The sequence below is a fragment of the Osmia bicornis genome, chromosome 5 (genome assembly GCF_907164935.1).
Source record: "Osmia bicornis bicornis chromosome 5, iOsmBic2.1, whole genome shotgun sequence".
In the NCBI taxonomy this organism is placed as follows: domain Eukaryota; kingdom Metazoa; phylum Arthropoda; class Insecta; order Hymenoptera; family Megachilidae; genus Osmia; species Osmia bicornis.
Window position 1 is genome coordinate 1,405,548 of NC_060220.1, and position 23,851 is coordinate 1,429,398.

A 23,851-nucleotide genomic window follows, 5' to 3' on the forward strand; every position below is an offset into this window, starting at 1 on the left:
TGACAGGTTAACTGAAAACTTGCCTGTATGGCGCGAGCGGCACAAACCTCGTGAACCTAATGGTGTTATTAATAATATAGAAATAGTTAAATAAAAGTTACAGTAAGTGATTTTCAACCGAATTACACGTATTCTAATTTCTATGGTGCAATTATTATTTCAAAAAGAATGATGTTACTATGTTATTTTGTGTATTATTTAATCTTTCAATAGATAAACAAATCTAACCTTTCATTGTACTACCTCACTGAAACTGAAAAGTTAAAAAATTATCAATTAATTGTTATAGATTAAAATGAGGAAATTAACAGTAATTGTATTACAATTTATAGAGGATACTCTTTTGTTGGTATATTTATAAAATGCATGTTTCATGCAATAATTGCTAGATAGAACTTTCATATTTTAGGATTTAAAATTAGATATTACAGCCACTATATGTATATTTATTTGTTAAATCTGTGTAAATTATCAGTGGTTTAAATTTAAGCTTTTATTTTTTCTCTAGCAGGACAAAAATGACTCTCACAGAAATGGAACCGCTTAAAATACATTTGGATGCCTTAGAAATGGCAGGAAAAGTAGTTGATACACATATTACTGCAGATAGCAACTTTCCTTCTTTAATTAATCTCATGCGATATAGTGTGCAAGGTAAATAACTGCTTTTTATTTCTTATTTGATATTTCATTGCAATTAGAGTTTTTAAATATAAAAGTATGATTTTTTAGGTAGACCAAAAGTTAGTGGTCTTGATGATCATGACTATCCTAGTTCAAATGGGATGTCAGTATGTTTGTCAAACATAAACCAAATGAAATTTCACAGCAAAATTTCTTTACCATCCGAAATAATGGAACATTTTCCTCGTATCCTTTTAAATATTAATTTTTATGTTTTATTTCACATTATATAGAAGACAATTCCTTATCATTTATTTAGATATGCAATGCCATTGTATGATGGGTCTTTTCACAGAAATTTCAAAAGCATGGCTTACAATTGATAGCGATATATATGTTTGGTCATATGAAAATGAGTAACTATTTATTCAAATTCATGTAAAATATTTATATGAAATGCCAAGTATTTATAATGAAAATATATTTTCAGATCTGATGTTGCATATTTTGATGGATTAAATGAAACTATTATAAGTGTAGGTCTAGTAAAACCCAAACCTGGGGTATTCCAATCTTATGTAAAATACTTATTAATTCTTACAACTACAGTGGAAATAACCATTCTTGGTGTTACACTAACAGAAAATAATGAAGGTATTGTAATTTTAATGTTTTCGAGTCGAATTTTTCTAAACACTTTATTTTTATAATTTTTAACTTAGGTACTCCACCAGAGATGCAACTAGTTCCTGAACCAATTTTTACAGTTACCACAGATGGTATTGGTATTACAACAATAGCAAATACTAGTAGTGGAAGAATTTTTCTAGGGGGTAGAAATGGTTCTCTTTATGAAATATACTATCAGGTAAAATTAACTAGATACATATAAGTTTGATAAAATGATAATTAATTATTATGTTATATCTTTGTTATATAGGCAGAAAGTAGTTGGTTTGGAAAACGTTGTAAAAAGATAAATCATTCAGAAGGTCCGTTATCGTTTTTAGTTCCATCATTTGTCACTATTGCTTTGTCAGAAGAGGAAGCAATAATACAAATTTCGGTCGATGATACCCGTTATATTCTATACACTCTTGGTGATAAGGGAACAATCACAGTTTGGGATATTGATAATGATGGTGCATCCAAAGTTGCATCCTTATCACAAGCTTCTTTGGTACAAAATGCTGTTCATGTTGTTAAGTATGTTTATACATATAAGTATGAAATTAAAGTAACATAATATTAATAATAAATTAAAAGTTTCATTAATTCTTTCAGAACTCTGGATAGTAATAATTTCCGACCATTGGTGAGCATAGCTGCTATTACAGAATCAGAATCAGTACATTTAAACTTAGTTGTAGTTGCAGCTACTGGAACACGTTTCTACTTCAGTTGTACTTCTGTTGTTAATCCGACTACTAGACCTGAAGGTCTCCAATTAATACATGTTAGACTACCACCAGGTTATGCCGCTAATGCTACAGTAATGAGGCCAAGAAAAGTACAAATGGCACATTATAGAAAAGGTGTTAAACGTTATAGACTATTTTATTAACTAGTGAATAATACATTTTTGTATAACTGAAAACATTTCTTATAGGAACTTTAATTCTTGTTTGTGGCGGGGATACAGAGACAGCTTTATGTTTAAGTAACGATGCTTATCCGTTTACGAATTACTTAGCTGAAACTCAGTGTCCTTTGTCACTTGATAGCCCAGTATGGGCAATGGCAGAAATTCTTGTAGAGCCAGCTATACGTATTGAAAAACAAAGCACTTCTCAAGGAGAGCCACCTCTTATTGTAAGACAACATATGGAGGCACCACGGAAGTTTATATTTTTAACATCTCAGGTACAGATATGAGTAAAGGTTTTTACATTTGTTAAACGTACTCATCCATTAATCGTTTATAGGGCGCCATAATTTATGTACAAGTTCGTCCGATGGATATCTTGAAAGAGCTTCTTTTAAAACAGCGCGGACCCGATACCGAAGCGGTTCGGGCATATTTTCAATTACAATCGTTGGAACAAGCATGTGCAACATGCCTTATTTTAGCTACGCTTGAAAGCTCTCAAAATGCGGAGGTATTGATCAAGATTATACAAAAGTTTATCCAATAAAGAAACTAATATTTTATTGTGATGTACAGTTGGCAGAGTGGGCAACAAGAGCATTCTTTTTATATGGCAGTCAACTATCAACAAGTATGGGACCCGCAATTGATTTACATAATATGAACACAGGTATCATTTAGCTGATTTAAATCTTATGTTTCCTTTCTTCACAAATATATGTATGATACCCTCGAATCTAGGTGATATACGCACGTCGACACCAAGAGTTCCAAACTATGATTTAAGAAATCGAAGATTCCGACCTCACGCACCACTCGGATTTAATACAGAAATTCCTTTACAACAGTTCTCAGCAAAGCACAATGGCTTGTATTTGTACGTGGGAAGAATACTTCGGCCCATATGGAACATGCGTTGCATTAAGCAAGAAATTATAAATAATAAAACTCAGGTAAATTAAATTATTAATGATTTTCAATGATGCTATTATATTTATAAAAATTGTATAATTGCAGATTTCTAGTACAATTACAACAAGACAAGTTAGTTGGATTTTAGGTCTTCTTCAGGCATTAAGATCATTTCTTAATAAGAATACCCATATTACTAAACAGTATGTATTTTTGTTACATCAAATTAATTACACATCGCAAATCATTACGTTTTTTTTGTTTGTTTTTTTACAATTTTTAGGCATAGCACAACTAGAAATATCCCTGATGGATTTGAAACAACTATAGCTAGTCATTATCAAGAACCAATAGTTGAAGAAAGAAATTCTTTAGCGGCATTAAAAATTTTTATTACCCATGCCTGCGAAGTTCTAGAACTTTGGAAAATTTTGTGTGAAAATAATTTAAATAACATTGTAAACTGTTTGTCGAAGGTTACTGAAATGTATACTATAAATTTGTTTATAATGAATCAAAAAATTTGTAGCTAATATGTAAACATTTTTATTTGTAGGATCAAATTAATCAATTTTCTACAGCTACGTTCCGAGATTTAATCTTAATTGGTCATGAAATTTCGTCGTTATTGATCATTCATCTCATAGATAGGTGAGTTATCTAGAGTAATAGGATAAATACATTGATGGATAGTTCTACTTATTTTTAATAATATTTTATAGTTATCTTGGAGATAATGCTTCCGTTGATATCGTTAGTCAAAGGTTAAGAGAAGTTTGCCCAAATTTATATAGAAGCGAAGACGCTGTTTGTTCTAAGGTATAAAATTACAAATTATTAAACTACTCTAGGAAAATACAATTTAATTTTAATATCATTGTAAACTACAGGCTAATGAAATTATCTTAAAAGCAAAAAGTTGTACAAACCCAGAGGAAAAGGAATGTTATTTACAGTCTGCTTTGAAGGTAATTACACAATACTGATTTAATATTTTTACGTTATACTTTTTATTCGTCATATTTACAGCTTTGCAAAGAAGTTGCCCCCAGATTGAACTTAAGCGCAGTTTGCCAACAATTTGTTGCTTGTCAGTTTTATTCGGGTGTGTTGGAATTATGTCTGTGTTGTGCAGAAAGAATAGATCCCAACAATGCTGCGTTACATTATTATAAAAATAACGAACCAATTGAAGATCAAGAAGGTCGATTTGCTTACATAAAAAGGTCTTGATTGCATATTTTAAATAATACTTTTTTATATTGCTGATTTATTTACATAATCTTTTCTTTATGTAGATTCGAAATTTATAAAGAATTCATTGCACTGTTGGATCATCTTTATAATCAAAGTATTTCAAATCCGTTAACTCCAACTATACCTAGCAGACCTGGACCTCCTACACAAAATTCTTTAACTGCACCTGTTACTCCAGCAAAAGAAACAGTAAGTTGGTACTGTTGGGTTATTTTCAAAAATTGTATATTTGTTAATAATTCTGTATTTCAGTTACTCCAAATGATCAATGATGCATTACATTCCCCTTGTGAGATTCTTCACGCTTCGGTATACGAGTGGATGATTAAAAGAGGGCTTCACGGAGAACTTGTTGCTTTTGCAGCGCCTTCTTTAGAAGCGTACCTTACTCGTTTCAATGCGCCAGATTTACTTTGGCAATTTTATGAGAAAAATAAAAATCATGCCGCCGCTGCCAAGATCTTGGATTCTTTGGCTACTAAAGAGTAAGTATCGAAAACATATAGAATTGTGAAACGTCTTATTCAATATCATATTTTACTCTTTCGTACAGATCAAATATACCATTGTCTCAGAGGGTTGAATACTTAGCTCGGGCAGTAGTTTGTATGCGAAGCGATCAAGCCGGTTACGCTCCATATCTTGGTATTTTTCTACGTGAATTGGAAGATAAAGTTGAAGTAGCTAGAATACAACAACAGGTATATATTCACAGAGATGTTATGAGAGAAATGACAGTTTAAATAATACTTATTATATTATAGATATTAGATACAATTAATCGTCAGGGCCTGAGTGATAGACTTAGCGAAGAAGCGCATAGAGCGTTAAAGTTTTCATTACTCGATATAACAAAGGTATTTGAAAAATCCTTATTTTTACTTATCACTTGTATCGTGCTCGTTTCATTAACTTTAGATAATAAATATAGTTGTACGAAAAATATGCGGATCCTCTTCAATTATGGGAATGCAAATTAGCTATAATTCATTGTTCCGGTCATCAAGATGCAATGTTAATTCAAGAAATTTGGACTAATATTATAAATAATGGTATTGTATTTTATGCTTTATTTCTTCAAATAATTATATTTATCAAAAGGGTATTGCGATTGATTATTTTTTCACAGAATTAAAAGCATGTTCCGAGTCTAGTCCAGAAGACAAAATGACTATTTTAATGAGTAAAATTATATCCCTTGGACAAGAATATTCTGCATCACCACATTGTTTCCCAGTTGGTAATAATAAAATCCTAACATGATTATAATGGAACAATGAAAATCAATGAAAATGCAATATAATCATGAATATTTCTTTTTAGACTTTTTAATAAAACAGCTAGAAATAAAAGCATGTAATTTGAATGTATCAAATACTGGAATTATATCTGGATTTCTGCAGTTAGGAGTTTCAATGGAGGATCTTTTAGATATTTACAAGTATGTATATTGAAACCCAAGTTTGTTTAGTTTCTTTTACTGAATAGAAAAAATGATTTACATGCAACGTTTGTTTCCAGAATGATCGGTAAAGATACTCGAACTTGGTTGAACGAAGGCAATGAATTTCATCTTATAGAATCGACGGCGAATTTGGTTAATTATTTTATATCTCATTCTAACATTACCAATAATTTAATCAGGTAAGTTTTATAACTGAATCAAGATCTTGTTTACATTAATATTAAATAATCCATTTGATTACAGACGAAAAATAATAACAAAATGTCAAGATGTGATTTCAAAGTGTTTAACCACTCTATATAGCAAACCTCATGGACAAGAACTAATAACAAAACTTAGGTCAATTCAAAGCGTTCTAAATCGTATGTAAAAAAAAAAAGTGTTTTTATAAAGAAATAACATTTTATAAAATTGTATAAATCATTGCAACAAATCATTTGGTAAAAAGATATTGTTAAGTAATATAAAATGTAAATAATGAACAGGTCACAGTTGCTCAAATACTTTCTATGAATTTGAAAACAGTAATTTTCTTATTGCAAATTGAAATCTTTTAAATTAATAAAAATAAATCATTTCAAAAAATATGTAACTGAAATTTTAGATATAATTCCAACATTTATATCAATTGTATTGCTACTAAGAAGGATCATTCTTTAAATTATTTTCAGCTGGTATATTTTGTAATTACCTTAGTTGATAACAAAAAGCAAAGTAAAATAATGAACAAATCTATTTGAAAATTAAAGCCAAAAATAACAAAAAACATTGCAAAATAAGAACTATATAGGTCATTTTTAATTTTATTATTTGTAACTAAATATTATAAAAATTAGTCATTCTTCTGTATGTTGTCTTACTTGCTATCGTTGTTTATGAATTATTGTCAAAGAAATTTTTAAATAGAATGAGAATGTTAAAATAGGAAAGGAAAAAGGTGAACAGTATGTATTCCCATGTTGTTCCGACATAGAACAATGTGGTGGCTCTGAAAAGAGCCGTATTTTATATAACGATCGGTCCTTGCCGATCGATCACCTGCCTCATCGGATTAAGGATGAAGCTACGTAAGGTGGCGAAACATTTGCTTATGACGAAGCTTTTCCAAACATTCTTCGTGGGTGTTCAACCAGAGCTGTTTTCATCTTCTCTATCTGTCCGCTCGACAACACTTGACGTTGGAAGTAACGGATCAATGTCCATTTCTTGGACTAGTACGGCATCCTTTTGCCCCACTGTTGTTTTTCTCGGAATTTTCTTAGTTCTTCGATGATCTTCCAATGCAGTTTCGCCACCTTCTTGCCACATCCTAACCCAATGCCGTACAGTTTTTTCACTGCAAGGAATACGATAGCTAATCTCTTCTACGCTGAGTCCTGCATCCCAAAATGCAGTTATTCGCGCTCTTTTGATCACGCTAATATTAGGAGCCATTGTGCTTGATACGTCTCAAAAATATAAGTTCAGAAATGTTATCTCCGTGCACCAAACTCCCAAGTTGAAGCACGCTTAGTAAGTCAGACAAGGAAGAAAGTCCCTACCACGCGATTAAAAAAACAAAAGCCAAACGACTAGTGGGGAAATTCCATCCACTACGCTTCCCCTTAATTGTAGGAAGCCTTGATTAGATGCATGTATATAGAAAACATTTGGTTATGTAATCATTTCTGACAATAAGTTACGATCAATTGAACGGCACATGAGGAGAAGAAATCTCCCACTTCATTTCTTATCTGCTTCTTCTGGTAAATTTGAATGATGCTTGTCAGCCATTGGGTAAATGTAGTTTGTGAAAGAGTATATGATCTGTGTTTACGTTTCAGAATATATGCATAAGCGCAAAAAACATCTAGTCGTGAAAAGGGTTGAAAAACAAAGGGAAAGACGAAGTCTCGTTCGCTAGATTAAATTGCAAAGCTTTTGTGCATCCAGCTGCAACTATGAAGTTTATACTTAAATAGCTACTGAAAGTACTATTTTCACCTATTAATTCTTGGTAGAGCCTTTATTCTCGTATGGCAGAATTATAAAATAATTGTAAAATAACTTTCAGTGTATAATATTTAGTAGAAGATGAGAGTATGTTAAAGTAAATATAATATTGATCTTTAAAGGTGGATATTTCATAATATATACAACAAATTTTAAATATTAAAGAACCTTAAATTAAATGGATATTGTGATTCTAATGAAAATTGTATGACACATAATATCACAGAAATTCTTAAATAAGAAAAATCGTAATTATTTTACAATTGTATGAAAGATTGTAAATTTTATAAAGCCACTTGTTGTAACTGCAATTGGTGGCAGCACTTGTTCGTAAAAGTGACTGAAAACATCCAAATCCGGCTTGAATTTGCATGTGTTGGTATGTATGAAGGATCGTTTTGCTGAACGAATGATTTATGAAAAATGATTTTATACGTAATATGAAACGAAGAAAATTAGTCAATTCTTGATCATGCAGCATTTATAATGATATAGTTAATCTCTTAGTGGTAAGATTATGATTATTTACTGGAAATATAATTTATTCCTTATGTACATAACCTATTTTCCTTGTCAATATGTAATACATTAAGTTCTGAAGATGGAACAATTGTACTTAACAGAGAATTGCAGACTACCTTTGTATCCATTTAAAAGACAAGAGTTTATATGTTTACATTGTAATACATGTTTGCTTAATATTTCATACTTGATACATTGAAACTGATGGTATCCTTAAAATGTTATTGTATTGTTAATATATCAATAACAGTTTTGGAACATTAAACCAATGTCTCTGTACAATGATATTCAAATAATTTCACATGTTATTGGAATTTTATACAATATGAATAATAATTCTTTTATTATTGTTTTATTAATAGTATTTTTTTCTATTGTAGATTACAGCCTAACGTGAATAGAGTCTTCTTAATAAGACGGCATGTTTGTAAGAGACTGGTTGCGAATTCTCACGGGGGATGAATGAGGAAGAATTATTGAAACGGTCTGCTGCAGAGCGAGATAGAATATTTAGCTGCTATGACCGTGGTAGGGAAAATGGAGCAGAAATTGATCCTTGGGAAGATCCCAGCTTCGAAGTTTATCATGCTACCGATAGATATGGATTTATACAGTAATTATTTAAATAATATTACTATATTATTAGTACTTTCTGTCATGTAAATATTTATATTTTAGCGATAAACGTCTGCCGCAAAAGCTGGACCCAAATGAAATCAAAACTCATAGAGTGGAAATGGAAAGATTAAAAAAATGGGAAAAAATGACTAAACAGTGGGATAGTTCCTCGACTAAAGAAAAATTACGACGCCGAGTATATAAAGGTATTCCAGATAGATTTCGCGGCCAAGTTTGGGCATTGTTGCTAGGTATTAAAAATTTGAAAAAGGAACAAGCAGGTAAATATGAAGAAATGCTACAACTTGCCCGTCAGTGGTCCACTGAAATAAGACAAATTGATGCTGATGTGGCTAGACAATATAGAGATCATATCAATTATAGGTATGTAAATTACAATTACATATAACTAACGTTTAAATGTTTATGCATTTTTCTACATAATTCAAGTAAATTTCTGTTAATAGAGAAAGATATAGCATAAAACAACGATCTATGTTTTACGTCTTGGCTGCCTATAGTATGTACAATATGGAAGTGGGTTATTGTCAAGGAATGTCTGTACTAGCTGGTCTACTATTATTATACATGGATGAAGAAGATGCATTTTGGGGTCTTTCCGTATTACTTGCCGATAAGAAGTACACTATGCATGGTCTGAACCAGTCTAATAATTATATTATTATAAAGATTTTATACCGGTATTAAATAAATAAATATATTTTTGTAGGATTTTACGTCGATGGGTTTCCAAAACTAAATCGTTTCATAGAGCACCATGATAAAATTATGAATAAATTTTTGCCAAAATTAAAACGAAAACTTGACAAATGCGGTTGCGATTCTATTCTTTATGCGTTAAAGTGGTTTTTTGTTGTATTTCAAGAGAGGGTAAGTAAATGTTTACGTTATTGTGAGACAGAAATTAACATGTACATTTATATATGATTATTCATTTATGATAGACACCAGTTAGTCTTGGTCTTCGGATTTGGGATATATTCTTACTAGATGGAGATCGCATTCTACCAGCTATGGCATATACAGTTATGAAAATGCATAAGCGTTTTCTTATGCCAATGGAAAGTTTAGATGAATTTTGTAATTATTTACAAATTAAGTTAGAAAAGGATTTTTGTTTCGACGATGACACAGTAGTAAACGCTATGGAACGTAGTATGGATGAACTAAAACGTGCTAAGTTAGATTATCCAGGCCCTCCCTTGCCACACGAGTTACCACGATTTCCATTCGGTACATTTAAGGAACCTACGTTTGCAAGCAAGGTAATGTATGCCCGTTCGTATCGTTTTATACTAAATACATGACTTAACTTTGTGTATTTAGGTTGGAAGACGTGCTGAAGAATTTAGCGAGGCGCAGCATGTGATGCGTGAGTCCATAACACAACGCAGAGACACGGTAGTTCCTGATGATGATAGGGAAAGTACAACACCAGTTGAACAAACCAGTTGTGGTCTTGGCGGTGAGTTACGATTTAGTGATAGTATAGTATATGGTAACACAGATACTTGTCTTCTACATTTTACACAAGACAATATTATTAAAGATCAAAAGGAAAATCAAGATAGAGATTCAGATATTGATATGATGGTTATATACAATACTAGATTGTAAGATACTTTTTCAAAGATAAGGTTCTGATGTTAAATACAATATTGCTCAGTCACACATACAGAACTTAGAAAAAAGAAAAAAAAAATACCATGTAAGCTATGTTTTAAAACATTACTATTACATAATTACATTGTATTAAAAACTTTCATTTATAATATTTTTTAATACAGTGAAGTAAAAATAAGGAGCAACAGACTGTGATACTCTGTGAAATATTATCACAGTGTATTTAAGAAAATTTTGATATTAATTAGTATTAATAGCTACAACAATATTATTTTTATATACAATTTTAACTTGGATGTATTACACTTACTATGCGAAGTTATTCTGTTCGGAATACGTTTGTTTTAATATCCTGTTGTAGTATAATAAAAGTTACGTATATGTGCAGGAAGCAAATTCTCATTTGATCCAAGTCTTGACGATGGGGCCTCTTCCAATGGCTCACGCCGGTCATTGGCAGATACATCAGTTACCTCGACAGCTTGTCTTTCTGTATTTAGTTCGGCGACACGGTCTCAAGCGTTAGATAATAGTCTTGATACTCAAAGTAACATTTCTAACGATAGCTCTGGCAGTGGTGGGTTACCCACACCGAGGGCAACACCGCATCAACCAAGTCCAGACGTTGTACGAATTTATGTACCATACACTTCACCTATATCTGGTTCGTATAAAGATGATCTTCCGCGTACACTCCCACGATCATTAGAAACCAATAGAATACGCATACGAGTTGATCCCGATCAAACACCGATAGTAGAAAATCTGAAGCCATTTTCATTAGAAAATCCGGAGGTCGAATTAGATTTGAAATAATTAATATGATTGTTCCAACGCGATAGTTGTATGCAAAGAAAATGATTCATGACATTATGATTAGTATTAAAAGTAGATTTAGGTAAACAAAATTCTATCTTTTGTTTTATCTATATCTACATTGTAACATACGTAGAGAAGTGATAGCGAAAAGAAACAAAACGGTAATCGGTGATCAGTGATAAGCATTAAAAAAAGACGTACGTACAATTTTTTTTTTTTTTTTCTATGTAAGTAATCACAGTCAACATAATGTGTCGTGACATTTCGTTTTCAAATGTAAACCAGTATATGTTATGCGCACTAGTCACGAATAATTGTAGTGATTCGTATTGAACAGAAATCATGAAGTGTTTACTATGGCCTAATTTACCTTGGTAATACAATATTTAAAACAGACAATATAGAATGATAATTTTTGGTCTATTATTGTTAGTCGATCAATCAACGATGTTTTCAACAATAAAATTGATATATGATATCAAATAATTTAAAAAATCTGAAACACTGCATAATACTTGTCATACATCAAGTTATATTTCAAGCGATAAGATGATGGAACTTTATGCAGAAGGAAAAAAACGAATTATACGCTAAAGCTATTCTAGTATTTAGTAGTTATTCGAACTAATATATATATATATATATATTAATACGTGTATAAGAAGTTACAACAACATTATACATAGGAATGTAAACGATAAGAATAATGTATACATAATTTCTGTAAAGTATATGTTTTTAAAATCTCTTCTTCTGATAAACAGGATATACAAAATATTTTGGAATATAGTAAAAGATTGGCCATTATATTATACATAAATATAGAAATATGAGTCAATTTTTCATAGTGAATATAATACTAAAAATATTATTTTCGTTACTGTAGGCAAATAGAATTCATCATTATATTTCCAGTATTGTGTATATTTCTCCGAAGATTGTTATTGTATACATTATAGAGGAGTATACATAAAGTTCCATACTCTAAGAGTATTTAATGATCAAATAATTTTACGTTATTTTTTATAATATTAAAGAATAGAAGAAACTTATCTTTATGGAGAATTTATACTTTTCATAATTACAGACAGATAAATATCAAAGTATATTATTTTTGAAATTAATTTCATGTGAAATTTAAAGCGCAACATATTCAAGACTATCGCTTAATTACAAAATCTTGCTCTAGCAATCTACATTTTATATGATGAAACATCTAAAATATACCTAACTATTAGATTGATTATTCTACAAAATTCGAAGCAGTTTAGATGATTTATTAATAACTTGTTTTCGAAACAAAACTCAGTTGGTTACACAATTTAATATGATTTCAATAACAATGATAAAAATGAAAATTTTTAGTTGGTAGACTATTGTAAGATGATAATCATATCCTCTAAAAAAGTTACATTCTATTAATGTATTAAGTGCTATACTGCCACTTGTAATGTTAGTACTTTATTTATTTAAGTTTCACTTTTTTTTTTATAACAGTTAATAACAAATATACTATTGTATATACATAGTATTTAAAGAGAGATGGAATCTTTCATTACATGGTATTTGAAAGAAATTCTTAGATGTGAAACTTGCAAGATATTTGTCAGAACCTTTGCCAAGGAATGTGAATATTGAACAGTCCTTTAATATGCTGCATATTTATTGTTTAAATGTACAAAGACATATTTTAGATCGATCTAACTGTAATGAAAATGTGCTTCATTATTAATCGGTTCTGTTGAACATTCCTGGACATACAGTATTCCTTAATGTATATAGAATATGAAACTTATAACTATTATGGTGATAATATAAACCTGACAGCAATCACTTGTTATAATCTAATAGTATAAGGTAATATTTGTTAAATAAATATTAAATGTTAATAGTTTGAACCTTTATTGCATTGTAAAGAAGACTAACCAAACAGTGTACAGTTCTATGATAATCTTATCCTATGGTTGCATAACATTAAATTTTTCCAGAAATTCAAATGGAATAGAATCGATAAAATTATGCACAAAGTATTGATAAACACGGAATTGTATAGATGTGAAAAAAAAATGAAGGTAAATTAAATGAGTTACCTTTGATAACTACATTCCTTTGATTAAAATTAATACATAGTTATTTGTCAATTTGTAGAGGTATTTATATTACAATTACCATTTCAATTGTTTACATAAATATTTTTACACGTTGAGGCTAAAAATAAGCAATGAATGATATTCACTGTTCTAAAAATCATTATTACAAATAATGGTACTTCCTTGTATTTGGTATTTATAATGTAAAAAAATTCCATACATTTAAATATTGCCTTTTGATAACAGTTTCAATACTGTAGTAGTTTATTTTAAGTTCTAATGAATCAATGAGTGTATTTCAAAATATTTTAGAAACAAATTATTTTAATATACAAACAAATTTGTATAATATAAACAATAAAGTAATGATTTTGAGATCAGAAGTAATGCCTAAGAGAAAAAAATGAGACCTTAGGAAGTTAAAAATATTTAAAATACTCAAGATATTATCAATTATAGTATGTAAGTTGTACTGCAATTAATAATACACGTTTCTTACATTTTGTATGTAGTATTTTGTTTCAAATTAGAATATAATTTTATGGTACCGTTAAAAGAAAAATTACAATCTGTTAAGTTAAAAATAAAGCAGCATTAAATTACATTTAAATATTTTCAGTACAAGATTTTGTTACTTAAATTACTCTTAAATTATGTGTTACAAACAAAGCATTGATTGTTTTGTTCATTATTCACATTCGTATATCGTACTATATACATAGTATATAGATTGAAAATTAGATGTAATACTGATGAGATATGTGTAATAATTAAAACTGTAGTTCCAGTTGATATTTTTTTTACAGAAGAATTAAAAAATTCGCCACATAGTATAGGCTTCTCTGTATTATTCATAGAATACTTAGGCAGATACAATGTAACTAATAATGCAATACACGTGTAATTTCTTCATGCCTGGTAAATCATGTTGTAAATTGATTGAAACTATTCAAATAATAAATAATAAAGATCATAAATCAAATACTTGGTTATTTTCAGAAATATTTACTATACCATTTACTACTTTATTTGCAAATTGTACTTGTGAAAGTAATGGAAATTTGTCACTAATTTATATATTTTGTACATTTAACATTACAGTTCGGTAAATTTTGAACAGTTTTTATTTAACTCAATATGGATGTTAATTTTCATATAAGAAAAGTGTTAAAGGTAATTACTTGTTCTATTTAGTACTTTTGAAAAACATTATTTTATTTAAACAACAATTTAAATGCAATTATTGGATACAGAAGCGAATGTGGATTACGGAAATGATAAATCATATTTATTAATACTTATATTCACTGAATGCTTGTGCGTCAATCAGTTTAAAATGTAAATGATATTTTTCGGTGGTACAGAATACCTAAGAAAAAAGTCGTTTATCAGTACTTAGTATAATCGCGAGTTCGATCAATTTAGTGAAGTATTTGAATGCAAAGAATGTACTATGGTAGTAACTTTACCAAAAATAAAATATATATGTATAGCACAGGAGTGATTTTACTGTTAGTCTTTCAAATACAAGTTAATGTAATGTTATTACTATGTTGTACTTTGCAACTGGAAATTATATTTATTAATAGGTATTGGCTTTCCATTAATTATCACTTGTGGTCCTGTATAATAACGCCATATAAGACTGTTTCCTCTTTTCAGCTGATTGGTAGCTGAAAGATGAGACCAGCAATCCAACCAGCTATTATAAATTGGCATTTGTGGAGGAAGACCCGCAATTAACCTTAATTAACGAAATTAGATATATTAACATCCGCTTCTGTTAAAATAGATAGAGTACATATCAATTGTATTTAAAAATTAGCTTACCCGCAATTATTAACTGCCATACAGTGTGATACCACTAAAAAGGGATAGGTAATTGTTGTTGCTACAAACTGCAAAATTATTTTTCATTAATTCCCATGTGTTTCTTACATTATATACATATTGTAATTTAATCATTTACTTACTCTCATAGTGGAAACTACGAATGGTTTTAATGCACGATCGCTTATAACATATTTATCGATAAGATAAGTAGAAGAACTGACTAGTACCAATGCTGCAGCATTTCCAATGAGACGGGGCACTAACCCTGCATAATATCCCATAACCCCATTTTCTTTGTACACTTCCACAAATGATCTAAATAATCCGCTATTAATGGATAAAAGGAAGTAAAATGGCTATAGAAATAATGCATTTATAATTAGCATCAAAATGTATAAGACCAGTGTTATTTAATTAACTATAATACTTGTATTTTCTTTCTCCACCAACAAACTGTGCCATCATCCTCAATGCTATAACGTCCAGTGGATGACTAAGTATAATTCCAATTGTTCTACTAATTAGATCTCGTATGAATTGATATATGCAATTCTTACGTTCGATTCTATAAAAAAGTAAAAAGGTTTAGATTTGTTGTTGTTTGTAAAACTTTGCAACATTCAATTTTATGATATACACATATACATATATTTACTCTTCTCTTTGACATTCATCGTAAGTCTCTGTATTTCGTTCGTCGCTAAATTTCATTAGTTTCGAGGTTTTCTCGAAAGCTACAGCACTTACAGTATAGGCACATAATTTTGGTATTAGGCCGCAATAACAGCCTGTAAACCCGTCCACACTTTTTATGTACCTAACTGTAAAATAATAAAATAATATATTGTAGGAATCAAAGAATACGGGAATATGATATTTATAAAGGAAAAATAAGGATACATTATTATCAAAAATCCGCTTACCGTATTGAAAAACATTAGGTAAAGCCAAAGCCGGTTGTCCTAATAAAGTAGTTGTCGGCCGTGGTGGAATTGGTTCATATCCAATCTAATGTGTCATAAATAATAATTAGAATATTCTGATGATTCTTTATTTTTCATATAATTTCATCTATTACCTGTATTAAAACTTTAGCATATTCAATTGGATGTGAAACAGTGTTCGTTAACATGCGAAGAGCGATATCGGGCCACAACGGTTCATCTTCCGGAGGTATCATATTTGATTAGAATTTACCCTGTTTAAGTATCAGTTTCTGTGCAGTATTATTTATTTAATGATTTTGAACAATAGTTATAGTTAATCCTCAGTTAGTACATTGAACTAGTATCCACAGTCCTCCCATTAAGCAAACGCATGCTCCCCACTGTCTTTCGCATTTGGAAACTAGTAGGTAATGTCACCAATGTATGTATTCCAGGATAGTAAATTAAAAGAAATAAATAATGCATTTAGAATTTTGCTAGATACGAAACTCAATCATGTTTATCAAAAAACAAGTGAATGTAAATGGATGGATATGATGAAAGACAGTGGTTTATGCAACATTTTTCATTTTATATATGAAATTCTATTAAAATATTGAGTTTTAATTTTACAGACAGAAAGAAATCTTTCAAATAATTACAGAAGTTCTATATTTTCTTTCAGGAACATCGATATGAATATCTGTTTCCATGCGATATTATATAACGAATAATAATAATAAATACTTTTTGAATGAAACCTTACACTAGAGGAGGAATTATAAACAGGGATATACTTGAATTATATAATACTTATATAAGTGTAAACCTTTTTATTGTTGTTTATTTATTTAACCAATGGGAATATTGTTACGTAAAATTTGAAAATTTGACTTTATGTTGTTTATAGCGCTCTCTGTTGAACAAACCTGGAAAATCATTTTTCTAGATTGTTTTCGTCACGAGTTTCTAGTGAAGTAAAAAGGCAAACGTGAGGGATATCGTGCTGAGCTCATCTTACTATTTATGATTCATCTGTTCTTGCTTTGATGGCAGAACTACGTGCGAAGTAACCGAGTAGTTAATGTGATGTTTTCTGAGGGATGTAACGAGGTGAGTTTTTTGGTTAATTCCGATGAAAACGACGATACGTTCATTTGACGTATTTCCTCATGGCAAGAGCAAATGTCGTGTTTTTAATTCCTATGTAGAATACGACCATTCGATGAATGCAAGCAAAATCAGCGACAATAATTTAAAAAAAAATTTCATCTAATTGCGTGATTGAAAATGATGTACGCGTTTTAAATATTTCCTGCGTAATTTTTTTTAGTTGCGAGGCTGAATTTCATGCTTGAAAGAATCAAAAGAAAATAATTAATCATCGCGCAGAAAACAATTGATGAGCAAACGTTATTGTTTCGAACAAGTTTGTATCCGCAGATAAATATTTTCTGATCAAAGAAAAGATTTTTTCTGCGTTTCTTATTCGTTTTCCGAATCAGTAAAATTCTTCGTTTCGATTTTATTTAGAGAATGTTTCCTTGTTCGACGTAATTATAGAATACTTTTTACGATAACGCTATATACGATTCTATACGTATATATCGCGTTTACAGTTAATAAATAAATATAAGCTAAAGATTTCTTTGTATGAATTGATCAATCTAAGTGTTAATATTAAATTTTTTTTACAGTTATTGTTGGAAAAAAAACAGTATTGCAGAGAATTGTGAAATAAAAAAAAAAAAAAAAAATTGAACATTTTCATGTAATTTTATTACAGAATGCCAATACAGGCACCTCAGTGGACTGAATTTCTTTCTTGTCCAGTTTGCTGTCATGATTTTGATGTGGCCATAAGGGGCCCGATATCCTTAGGATGTGGTCATACCATATGTCGAACGTGCCTTGCAAATTTACATCGTAAACAATGTCCTTTCGATCAGGTATGTGACATTGATATTCTTTACTTACTAATGTAAACAAATAAGGAAAAGTAACAGGTAACATAATAAAGAGGTAGTCGTTGTTTACCAAGTTATATACGTTTCAGAGCGTTATTAATACAGAAATAGAAAGATTACCTGTAAATGAAGCTTTACTACAATTAGTGGGAAATTCTGTTCCCACAAATGTTGCGACAGCTTATCAGAAATTATTACCACCCGAAGATCATGCTAATTATTTGGTTGCTAAACGTTGCATTGAAGAGCTTGCTTTATATCTCAAACCATGTCAAACAAATCCTATTTTAGCTACAGGTAGTATCAATTGTTATATCGTATTATTATTTAATATTTGTGTAAGTTAAATCTATTTTTTGATACCTTATAGGGGCTGGTCTAGTTTCACGACCGATGCAAAGAAAATTAGTGACTTTGGTAGGTTGTCAGTTGGTTGAGCCAGAAGGAAGAGCCCGTGCAGTTAGGGCAGCTAGAAGTTTAGGCGAACGGTCGGTTACTGAATTAATACTTCAACATCAAAATCCGCAACAACTTAACGCTAATTTATGGGCCGCTGTACGTGCTCGTGGATGTCAGTTTCTCGGGCCAGGTATATTATAAAACAAATGAAATAAAATTATTGAAATATATATGTTCATGATTTTTTCATGTAAATATCGTGTTCGTTATTAGCGATGCAAGAAGAAGTCCTCAAACTAGTTCTTTTGGCTTTAGAAGATGGATCAGCTCTTTCTAGAAAAGTGTTAGTTATGTTTGTAGTTCAACGTTTAGAATCACACTTTCCTCAAGCTTCCAAAACAAGTATAGGACATGTTGTACAGCTGTTATACAGAGCAAGTTGTTTCAAGGTAATGTAAACGTAATTAAAAGTAATTACAGTTATTAAACATATAAAATTCACAACTGTACGTATTTAATTAGGTATCTAAGCGAGAAGGAGATTCGTCGTTGATGCAATTGAAGGAAGAATTCAGAACATACGAGGCTTTAAGAAGGGAGCACGACGCTCAGATAGTGCAAATTGCAACGGAAGCTGGTTTAAGAATAGCACCCGATCAATGGTCTGCATTATTGTACGGAGATACCAGCCATAAATCTCATATGCAAAGTATTATAGACAAACTTCAGACTCCACAATCTTTTGCTCAAAGTGTACAAGAATTGGTTATCGCTCTTCAACGTACTCCTGATCCGGGACAATTAAGTAGTCTAAGACCCCAATTAGAGCTATTAGCTTCGATAGATCCTAGCCCAGGTATAATTTCTCATATTATTGTATCATACAAACAAGCGAGATATTTCGAATTTATTCTCCCTGTTGCAGAAACTGAACCTCCTACGTTAGCGGAATGTCGCGCGGCATTAGAAGCCGTTAGAACTGTAGTTGCGGCATTGGTAGAATTTATTCAACAACACGGTAATCGAAAAACGCAGGACGGCACCCACAATGTGGGCCCAGGTCAACCGAAATACAAAGTGAGCATGTGCCGAGATCTTGCGCTCAGAGGATCTTGTCCTAGATCTACAAATTGTACATTTGCTCATAGTGACATGGAATTGGACAAGTGCGTACACGTGTACATTAATGCTTTCATTTAAAAAATTTAATTGTATGTAATTTCAATAATTCGTTGAGTAGGTACAGATCAAAAAATCGAAAGCTAAGTATCAGATCAAATTTACCGGTCACCAATAATTCAGATACGAAGACGGATAAAGTAGTTACTGGATCAAATAACAAGTCGTTTAAACAAAATGACGAACTATCTTATCATTCCATAAAATCACATGACAATACTCATAGAGACAGTAAGTATCTAGGTAAAATAAGTAATATACCAAGATCGATTAACAATCAATTGATACTTTTTAGATTTCAATTCTATAAACAAAGTTAATCCAATGCAACATCATACTACGACAAATGAAAATAATTTCGTTGGATCATTGACTAGTTACATGTTACCATCTCCGCAAGGAATAGTGCCTATGGTACCGACTAAAAATATCGATATGCATTGCTCTCATTACATCGTGCCTAATGCACCTATCGAATACACTACACCTAATCTTGGTATGTGGGATTCGTCGCAGATTTCTTCCAACGTGACAAATGGAATTTCTAATAGTAAGAAGGTAATATAAATTTACTTTTCATACTCGTTTAATAAGCGTTGTTACATACGTTATAAAGTACTTCTTTGTAATACCTTTATATATGTTAATGTAGCAGCGGACAGTTGCCAAAACATTGGCGATGTTGCTGCAACGTAGGATGGAAATCTTAAATCAACTTGAAACAATTGTCAACAAACAAGTGCCGCAGATGAAATCGGTACGATCATGTAGTTTATTCGAATCATCGTGAATAGTTTCTACATATTCTTTTTGTGATTTACAGAATTACGATGTGCAAGGTGATGCGTTATCTTCAAATTTCTCTATATGGGCAAATACACAGAGTAATCCTATAATTCCTCCGTCGAATATGAATTGTAACAACAATTTCCCGTGTACGGATTCTATTTTATTTGACGATGAATTTGTGCCATTTGATGCGTCGTCTAGTAATAAATATGGACCAATTTCTAAATTACCCAAAAATTTAATCAGGTAAACGATCGGGACATTTATCTCGAAAATTATCTATGTTAATTTTATCATTGTAACTTGTTTTTCTTAGATCTAGCAATGGTGTACAACCTACTAATTTTTATGGCGAAGGAGGCACGCCTCCTGCAATGTCTGCCTACAGACCTATGCCAAATACAAATTCAGTTACATCTTGGTACTATGGCAATCATCAACGTAAGTGTAATTGAAAAAAAAAAGATATTCAAAAATAAGAATGGATTAAAAATATAAATTATCACAGCGTACGCTACCATTGGTGCAAACGGAGGAATACAGTCTATTAATAACACTGGCTTTGAGGATAATTACATTACTTTTGGTCGCAATATATCTGAATCAACAACGCAATTCGCGCGATCAGAGTGCATGTCTAAAGAGTAAGTTATTTTTGTTATTTTTATAAATTATGTATTCAACTAAAATATAAATTTCAGCTTAATTCTGGAATCACAAAAAGTGAAACAGCAATTAAAGCACCTTGAAAAGAAGATTAATGACTTGAAGGTATTAATAAATTATTGATATTTCTTTTATTAATAAAGTAATATTAAAATAAAAGTATACGTTTAGCTTGCTACTCAAGGAGCCACCTTCACCGCCGGAGAAAGGTTAGCGCAAGAGTTACAGATGATCGAAGCCGGTATCAGGGAAAAGGAAAAGGACGTACGAAATTGGAGCCCGTATGGCACTATACCTTGGATTCAGTCATCGAACAGCGTGCTTGGTAGCCAAAATTTTAATCAAGATTATAAACCCGAAGAGGTAAATTCTTCTATACAATGAAATGTGTAATGTACTCTAGATATTCTAATTGTTATAAAGTATATTGCTAAAAAATTTGTATAAAATCTCGACTCAATTCATAGGAAGATACATATGAGGCTGGTATTGCAAATGATATGAGAGAGTTAGAATTACGATGGGAATTTGAACTCCAAGAACAAGAATTACAAGAACTACAACATTGGTCGAGCGAAGAGGACAATTCTAAAAAATAATAGTAAGACATTGAATCTTACTAAGTTCTTTACTTTTTTTTTTTTTTTAGATCTGACCATTATTTGTTTTACGAAACAAACATGTTTTTTTGACATGTGCAAGTAATCATTCGTGCGAACTTCCATGCATCTCATCGTGTTTTCAATTTTTCTAACGAAAATAACTGAAAGTAAAGTGGAATTTGTACTATTTGCATAACGAAGAATTGAAATTTCCAAACTGGACGATGACACTTGAGGAAATCTCGGTAAATAGAAGAATTTATCATCCTAAACATCTCTTCGACGAGCATAAAAAATTTTCGTATTGGTATAGCATGATATAAAGTGAACTGAGTACTTTCCCATGTACTATGCCTTTACAAATTATCTGGTATATAATCTTTCTTCTTCAAGTGTGAAAATGTATTTTTTCCTGGAGTTTATTATCAGTATATAGAAGATTAGGTGTAAGTACGTGATATTTCGACACAAATTTGTTAAAACGCATCAAATTCTTCATGATGATGATATATAGTAACTTATATTTAGTTATGCAGGAAGTCGCGTCGTTTTAATTTTTACTAACTGCAGTAGAAATTTATTATTATAGAGAAATCAATGTAAAGAAGTGAGAGTTAGCTGCCGCATTAAAAAAAAATTTACATTTATAAAACCGGTGAAGGGTTGATCGGTGTTCCGTTATGAATACCATAATAGGGACATTCTCTTTAACAAACAGATTAAACAGATAAGAGCAGATTTGTTAAAATTTAACAGAAATTAATATGTCAGTGTTTTATAAACATGACAGGATGTAGTATATTTTGTTTATATGTTTGCACAATGAAGCAAAGAATATTATATTACTGATACATTCGGAAAGAATGCTATTTAACCTGCAACAAGGTTACATGATAAAAAAAAATATACGAATACATATAGGTGTTATACATACATAAAATTAACATATTCTGTTAAAATTTTACATAATTAAGATATATATTACGTTTAATTAAATATATATATATCTTAATTATATTATATATATATATATGATATATATAGGGTAATTGATTTTTTAGCTGACAAAGCAAAATTTCTTTTTTTAAATAGTTTTCGTATTGTACTCCGTTTTACGATTCATGTTTTCATATTTGAAAATATGGTTTCGAATAAAATACGATAACTTCGATTTGCTATCGTACTTCGTTTAATGTTTACATTTCTCGCATAATATTTTTTGGTTTTAGGTCTACCGTCTGATAAATTCTTGTTCAAAATTTCTATAATCATTCTTAAACGTTTCTGAAATGAACAGAACTTACTAAAAGTTGGTAAATAAGATTATAAATACGAATGTTAAGAAATTTCTTTATAACATTCAATATCCAGATCAATATTCAGTATACAGTGTTTCAATTTCAAATACTTAAAATTTAAAAAAGGATAAAGTAAGGAAAATTTTGATGATACGTATAAAATTTTCCTTTATTTTGACAATATATAATAAAAAAAATTTAACTATAGATTCCATTTGTGCCTGGTAAAAAGAACATTGCATTTTATCTTATTTACTGTGATTAGTTACATAATTTTAGACAGTGATGTTTAAATGTAAACATTTGATATGTTCAGACCATTAATCATAAAACTTGTTTATTAAATTTGTGTAGTTTTGTAATTTATATTATTTTGTTTTGTACAAATTTCTTATAGCATAGAGTTCGCAAGTCACTGACTTAAAACTATATTTTACTGAAAAGTAAAAGAAATGAAGTGAACAGACTGTTATGCGAGCTGCAGCTCTCACGTTTGTAAACATGTTCGATTTACGGACTTACGAGAAACCGAAACAGTCACATTGGCTTCCTCTTAACTATTACTTTAATTTCTTACAATAAACATGATCTAATGTATTTAATGTTATATGACATAGCGTTTTCTTCTTACTACAAAAAGATGAAATTTACATTTTTCATA

The 23,851-nt window shown here is 30.4% G+C and overlaps 4 protein-coding genes across 7 annotated transcripts; 3 read left to right on the forward strand and 1 right to left on the reverse strand.

Moving 5' to 3' along the window:
- Positions 1-6,433, forward strand: LOC114871045 (nuclear pore complex protein Nup154). Of its 2 annotated transcripts, none has more exons than XM_029176451.2 (27): positions 1-102; positions 509-654; positions 733-870; positions 944-1,040; positions 1,115-1,278; positions 1,347-1,492; positions 1,565-1,830; positions 1,909-2,159; positions 2,234-2,487; positions 2,550-2,723; positions 2,789-2,882; positions 2,954-3,165; positions 3,230-3,327; positions 3,408-3,600; positions 3,681-3,775; positions 3,847-3,943; positions 4,015-4,092; positions 4,154-4,350; positions 4,423-4,570; positions 4,634-4,866; positions 4,935-5,082; positions 5,146-5,238; positions 5,313-5,433; positions 5,511-5,621; positions 5,705-5,822; positions 5,903-6,025; positions 6,090-6,433. In XM_029176451.2, the coding sequence occupies exons 2-27, from the start codon at positions 519-521 to the stop codon at positions 6,214-6,216; spliced, it is 3,912 nt and encodes a 1,303-aa protein (XP_029032284.1). In that variant the 5' UTR covers positions 1-102; positions 509-518; the 3' UTR covers positions 6,217-6,433. The 2 variants fall into 2 exon arrangements, with proteins under 2 accessions (XP_029032284.1, XP_029032285.1); XM_029176452.2 differs by having other exon boundaries at positions 16-102; positions 512-654.
- A 1,705-nt stretch (positions 6,434-8,138) lies between these two features.
- LOC114871049 (USP6 N-terminal-like protein) lies at positions 8,139-14,513 on the forward strand. Of its 2 annotated transcripts, none has more exons than XM_029176464.2 (8): positions 8,139-8,217; positions 8,741-8,973; positions 9,039-9,362; positions 9,446-9,633; positions 9,709-9,869; positions 9,944-10,264; positions 10,326-10,464; positions 11,011-14,513. In XM_029176464.2, the coding sequence occupies exons 2-8, from the start codon at positions 8,819-8,821 to the stop codon at positions 11,436-11,438; spliced, it is 1,716 nt and encodes a 571-aa protein (XP_029032297.1). In that variant the 5' UTR covers positions 8,139-8,217; positions 8,741-8,818; the 3' UTR covers positions 11,439-14,513. The 2 variants fall into 2 exon arrangements, with proteins under 2 accessions (XP_029032297.1, XP_029032295.1); XM_029176462.2 differs by having other exon boundaries at positions 8,207-8,347.
- Positions 14,514-15,019: 506 nt separating this feature from the next.
- Positions 15,020-17,028, reverse strand: LOC114871051 (mitochondrial carrier homolog 2-like). 2 transcript variants are annotated; one of them, XM_046285846.1, is made up of 8 exons: positions 16,953-17,028; positions 16,443-16,562; positions 16,288-16,372; positions 16,020-16,185; positions 15,792-15,929; positions 15,505-15,691; positions 15,362-15,429; positions 15,020-15,275 (listed from the first exon to the last, which is right to left on the reverse strand). In XM_046285846.1, the coding sequence occupies exons 2-8, from the start codon at positions 16,542-16,544 to the stop codon at positions 15,080-15,082; spliced, it is 942 nt and encodes a 313-aa protein (XP_046141802.1). In that variant the 5' UTR covers positions 16,545-16,562; positions 16,953-17,028; the 3' UTR covers positions 15,020-15,079. The 2 variants fall into 2 exon arrangements, with proteins under 2 accessions (XP_046141802.1, XP_029032302.1); XM_029176469.2 differs by lacking the exon at positions 16,953-17,028 and having other exon boundaries at positions 16,443-16,944.
- A 198-nt stretch (positions 17,029-17,226) lies between these two features.
- Positions 17,227-22,860, forward strand: LOC114871047 (roquin-2). The gene is made up of 16 exons (XM_029176458.2): positions 17,227-17,403; positions 18,077-18,239; positions 18,347-18,554; positions 18,628-18,846; positions 18,930-19,105; positions 19,179-19,512; positions 19,582-19,822; positions 19,897-20,066; positions 20,131-20,393; positions 20,488-20,592; positions 20,659-20,870; positions 20,941-21,065; positions 21,133-21,268; positions 21,326-21,395; positions 21,462-21,653; positions 21,758-22,860. The coding sequence occupies exons 2-16, from the start codon at positions 18,078-18,080 to the stop codon at positions 21,887-21,889; spliced, it is 2,745 nt and encodes a 914-aa protein (XP_029032291.1). The 5' UTR covers positions 17,227-17,403; position 18,077; the 3' UTR covers positions 21,890-22,860.
- Positions 22,861-23,851: the final 991 nt, after the last annotated feature.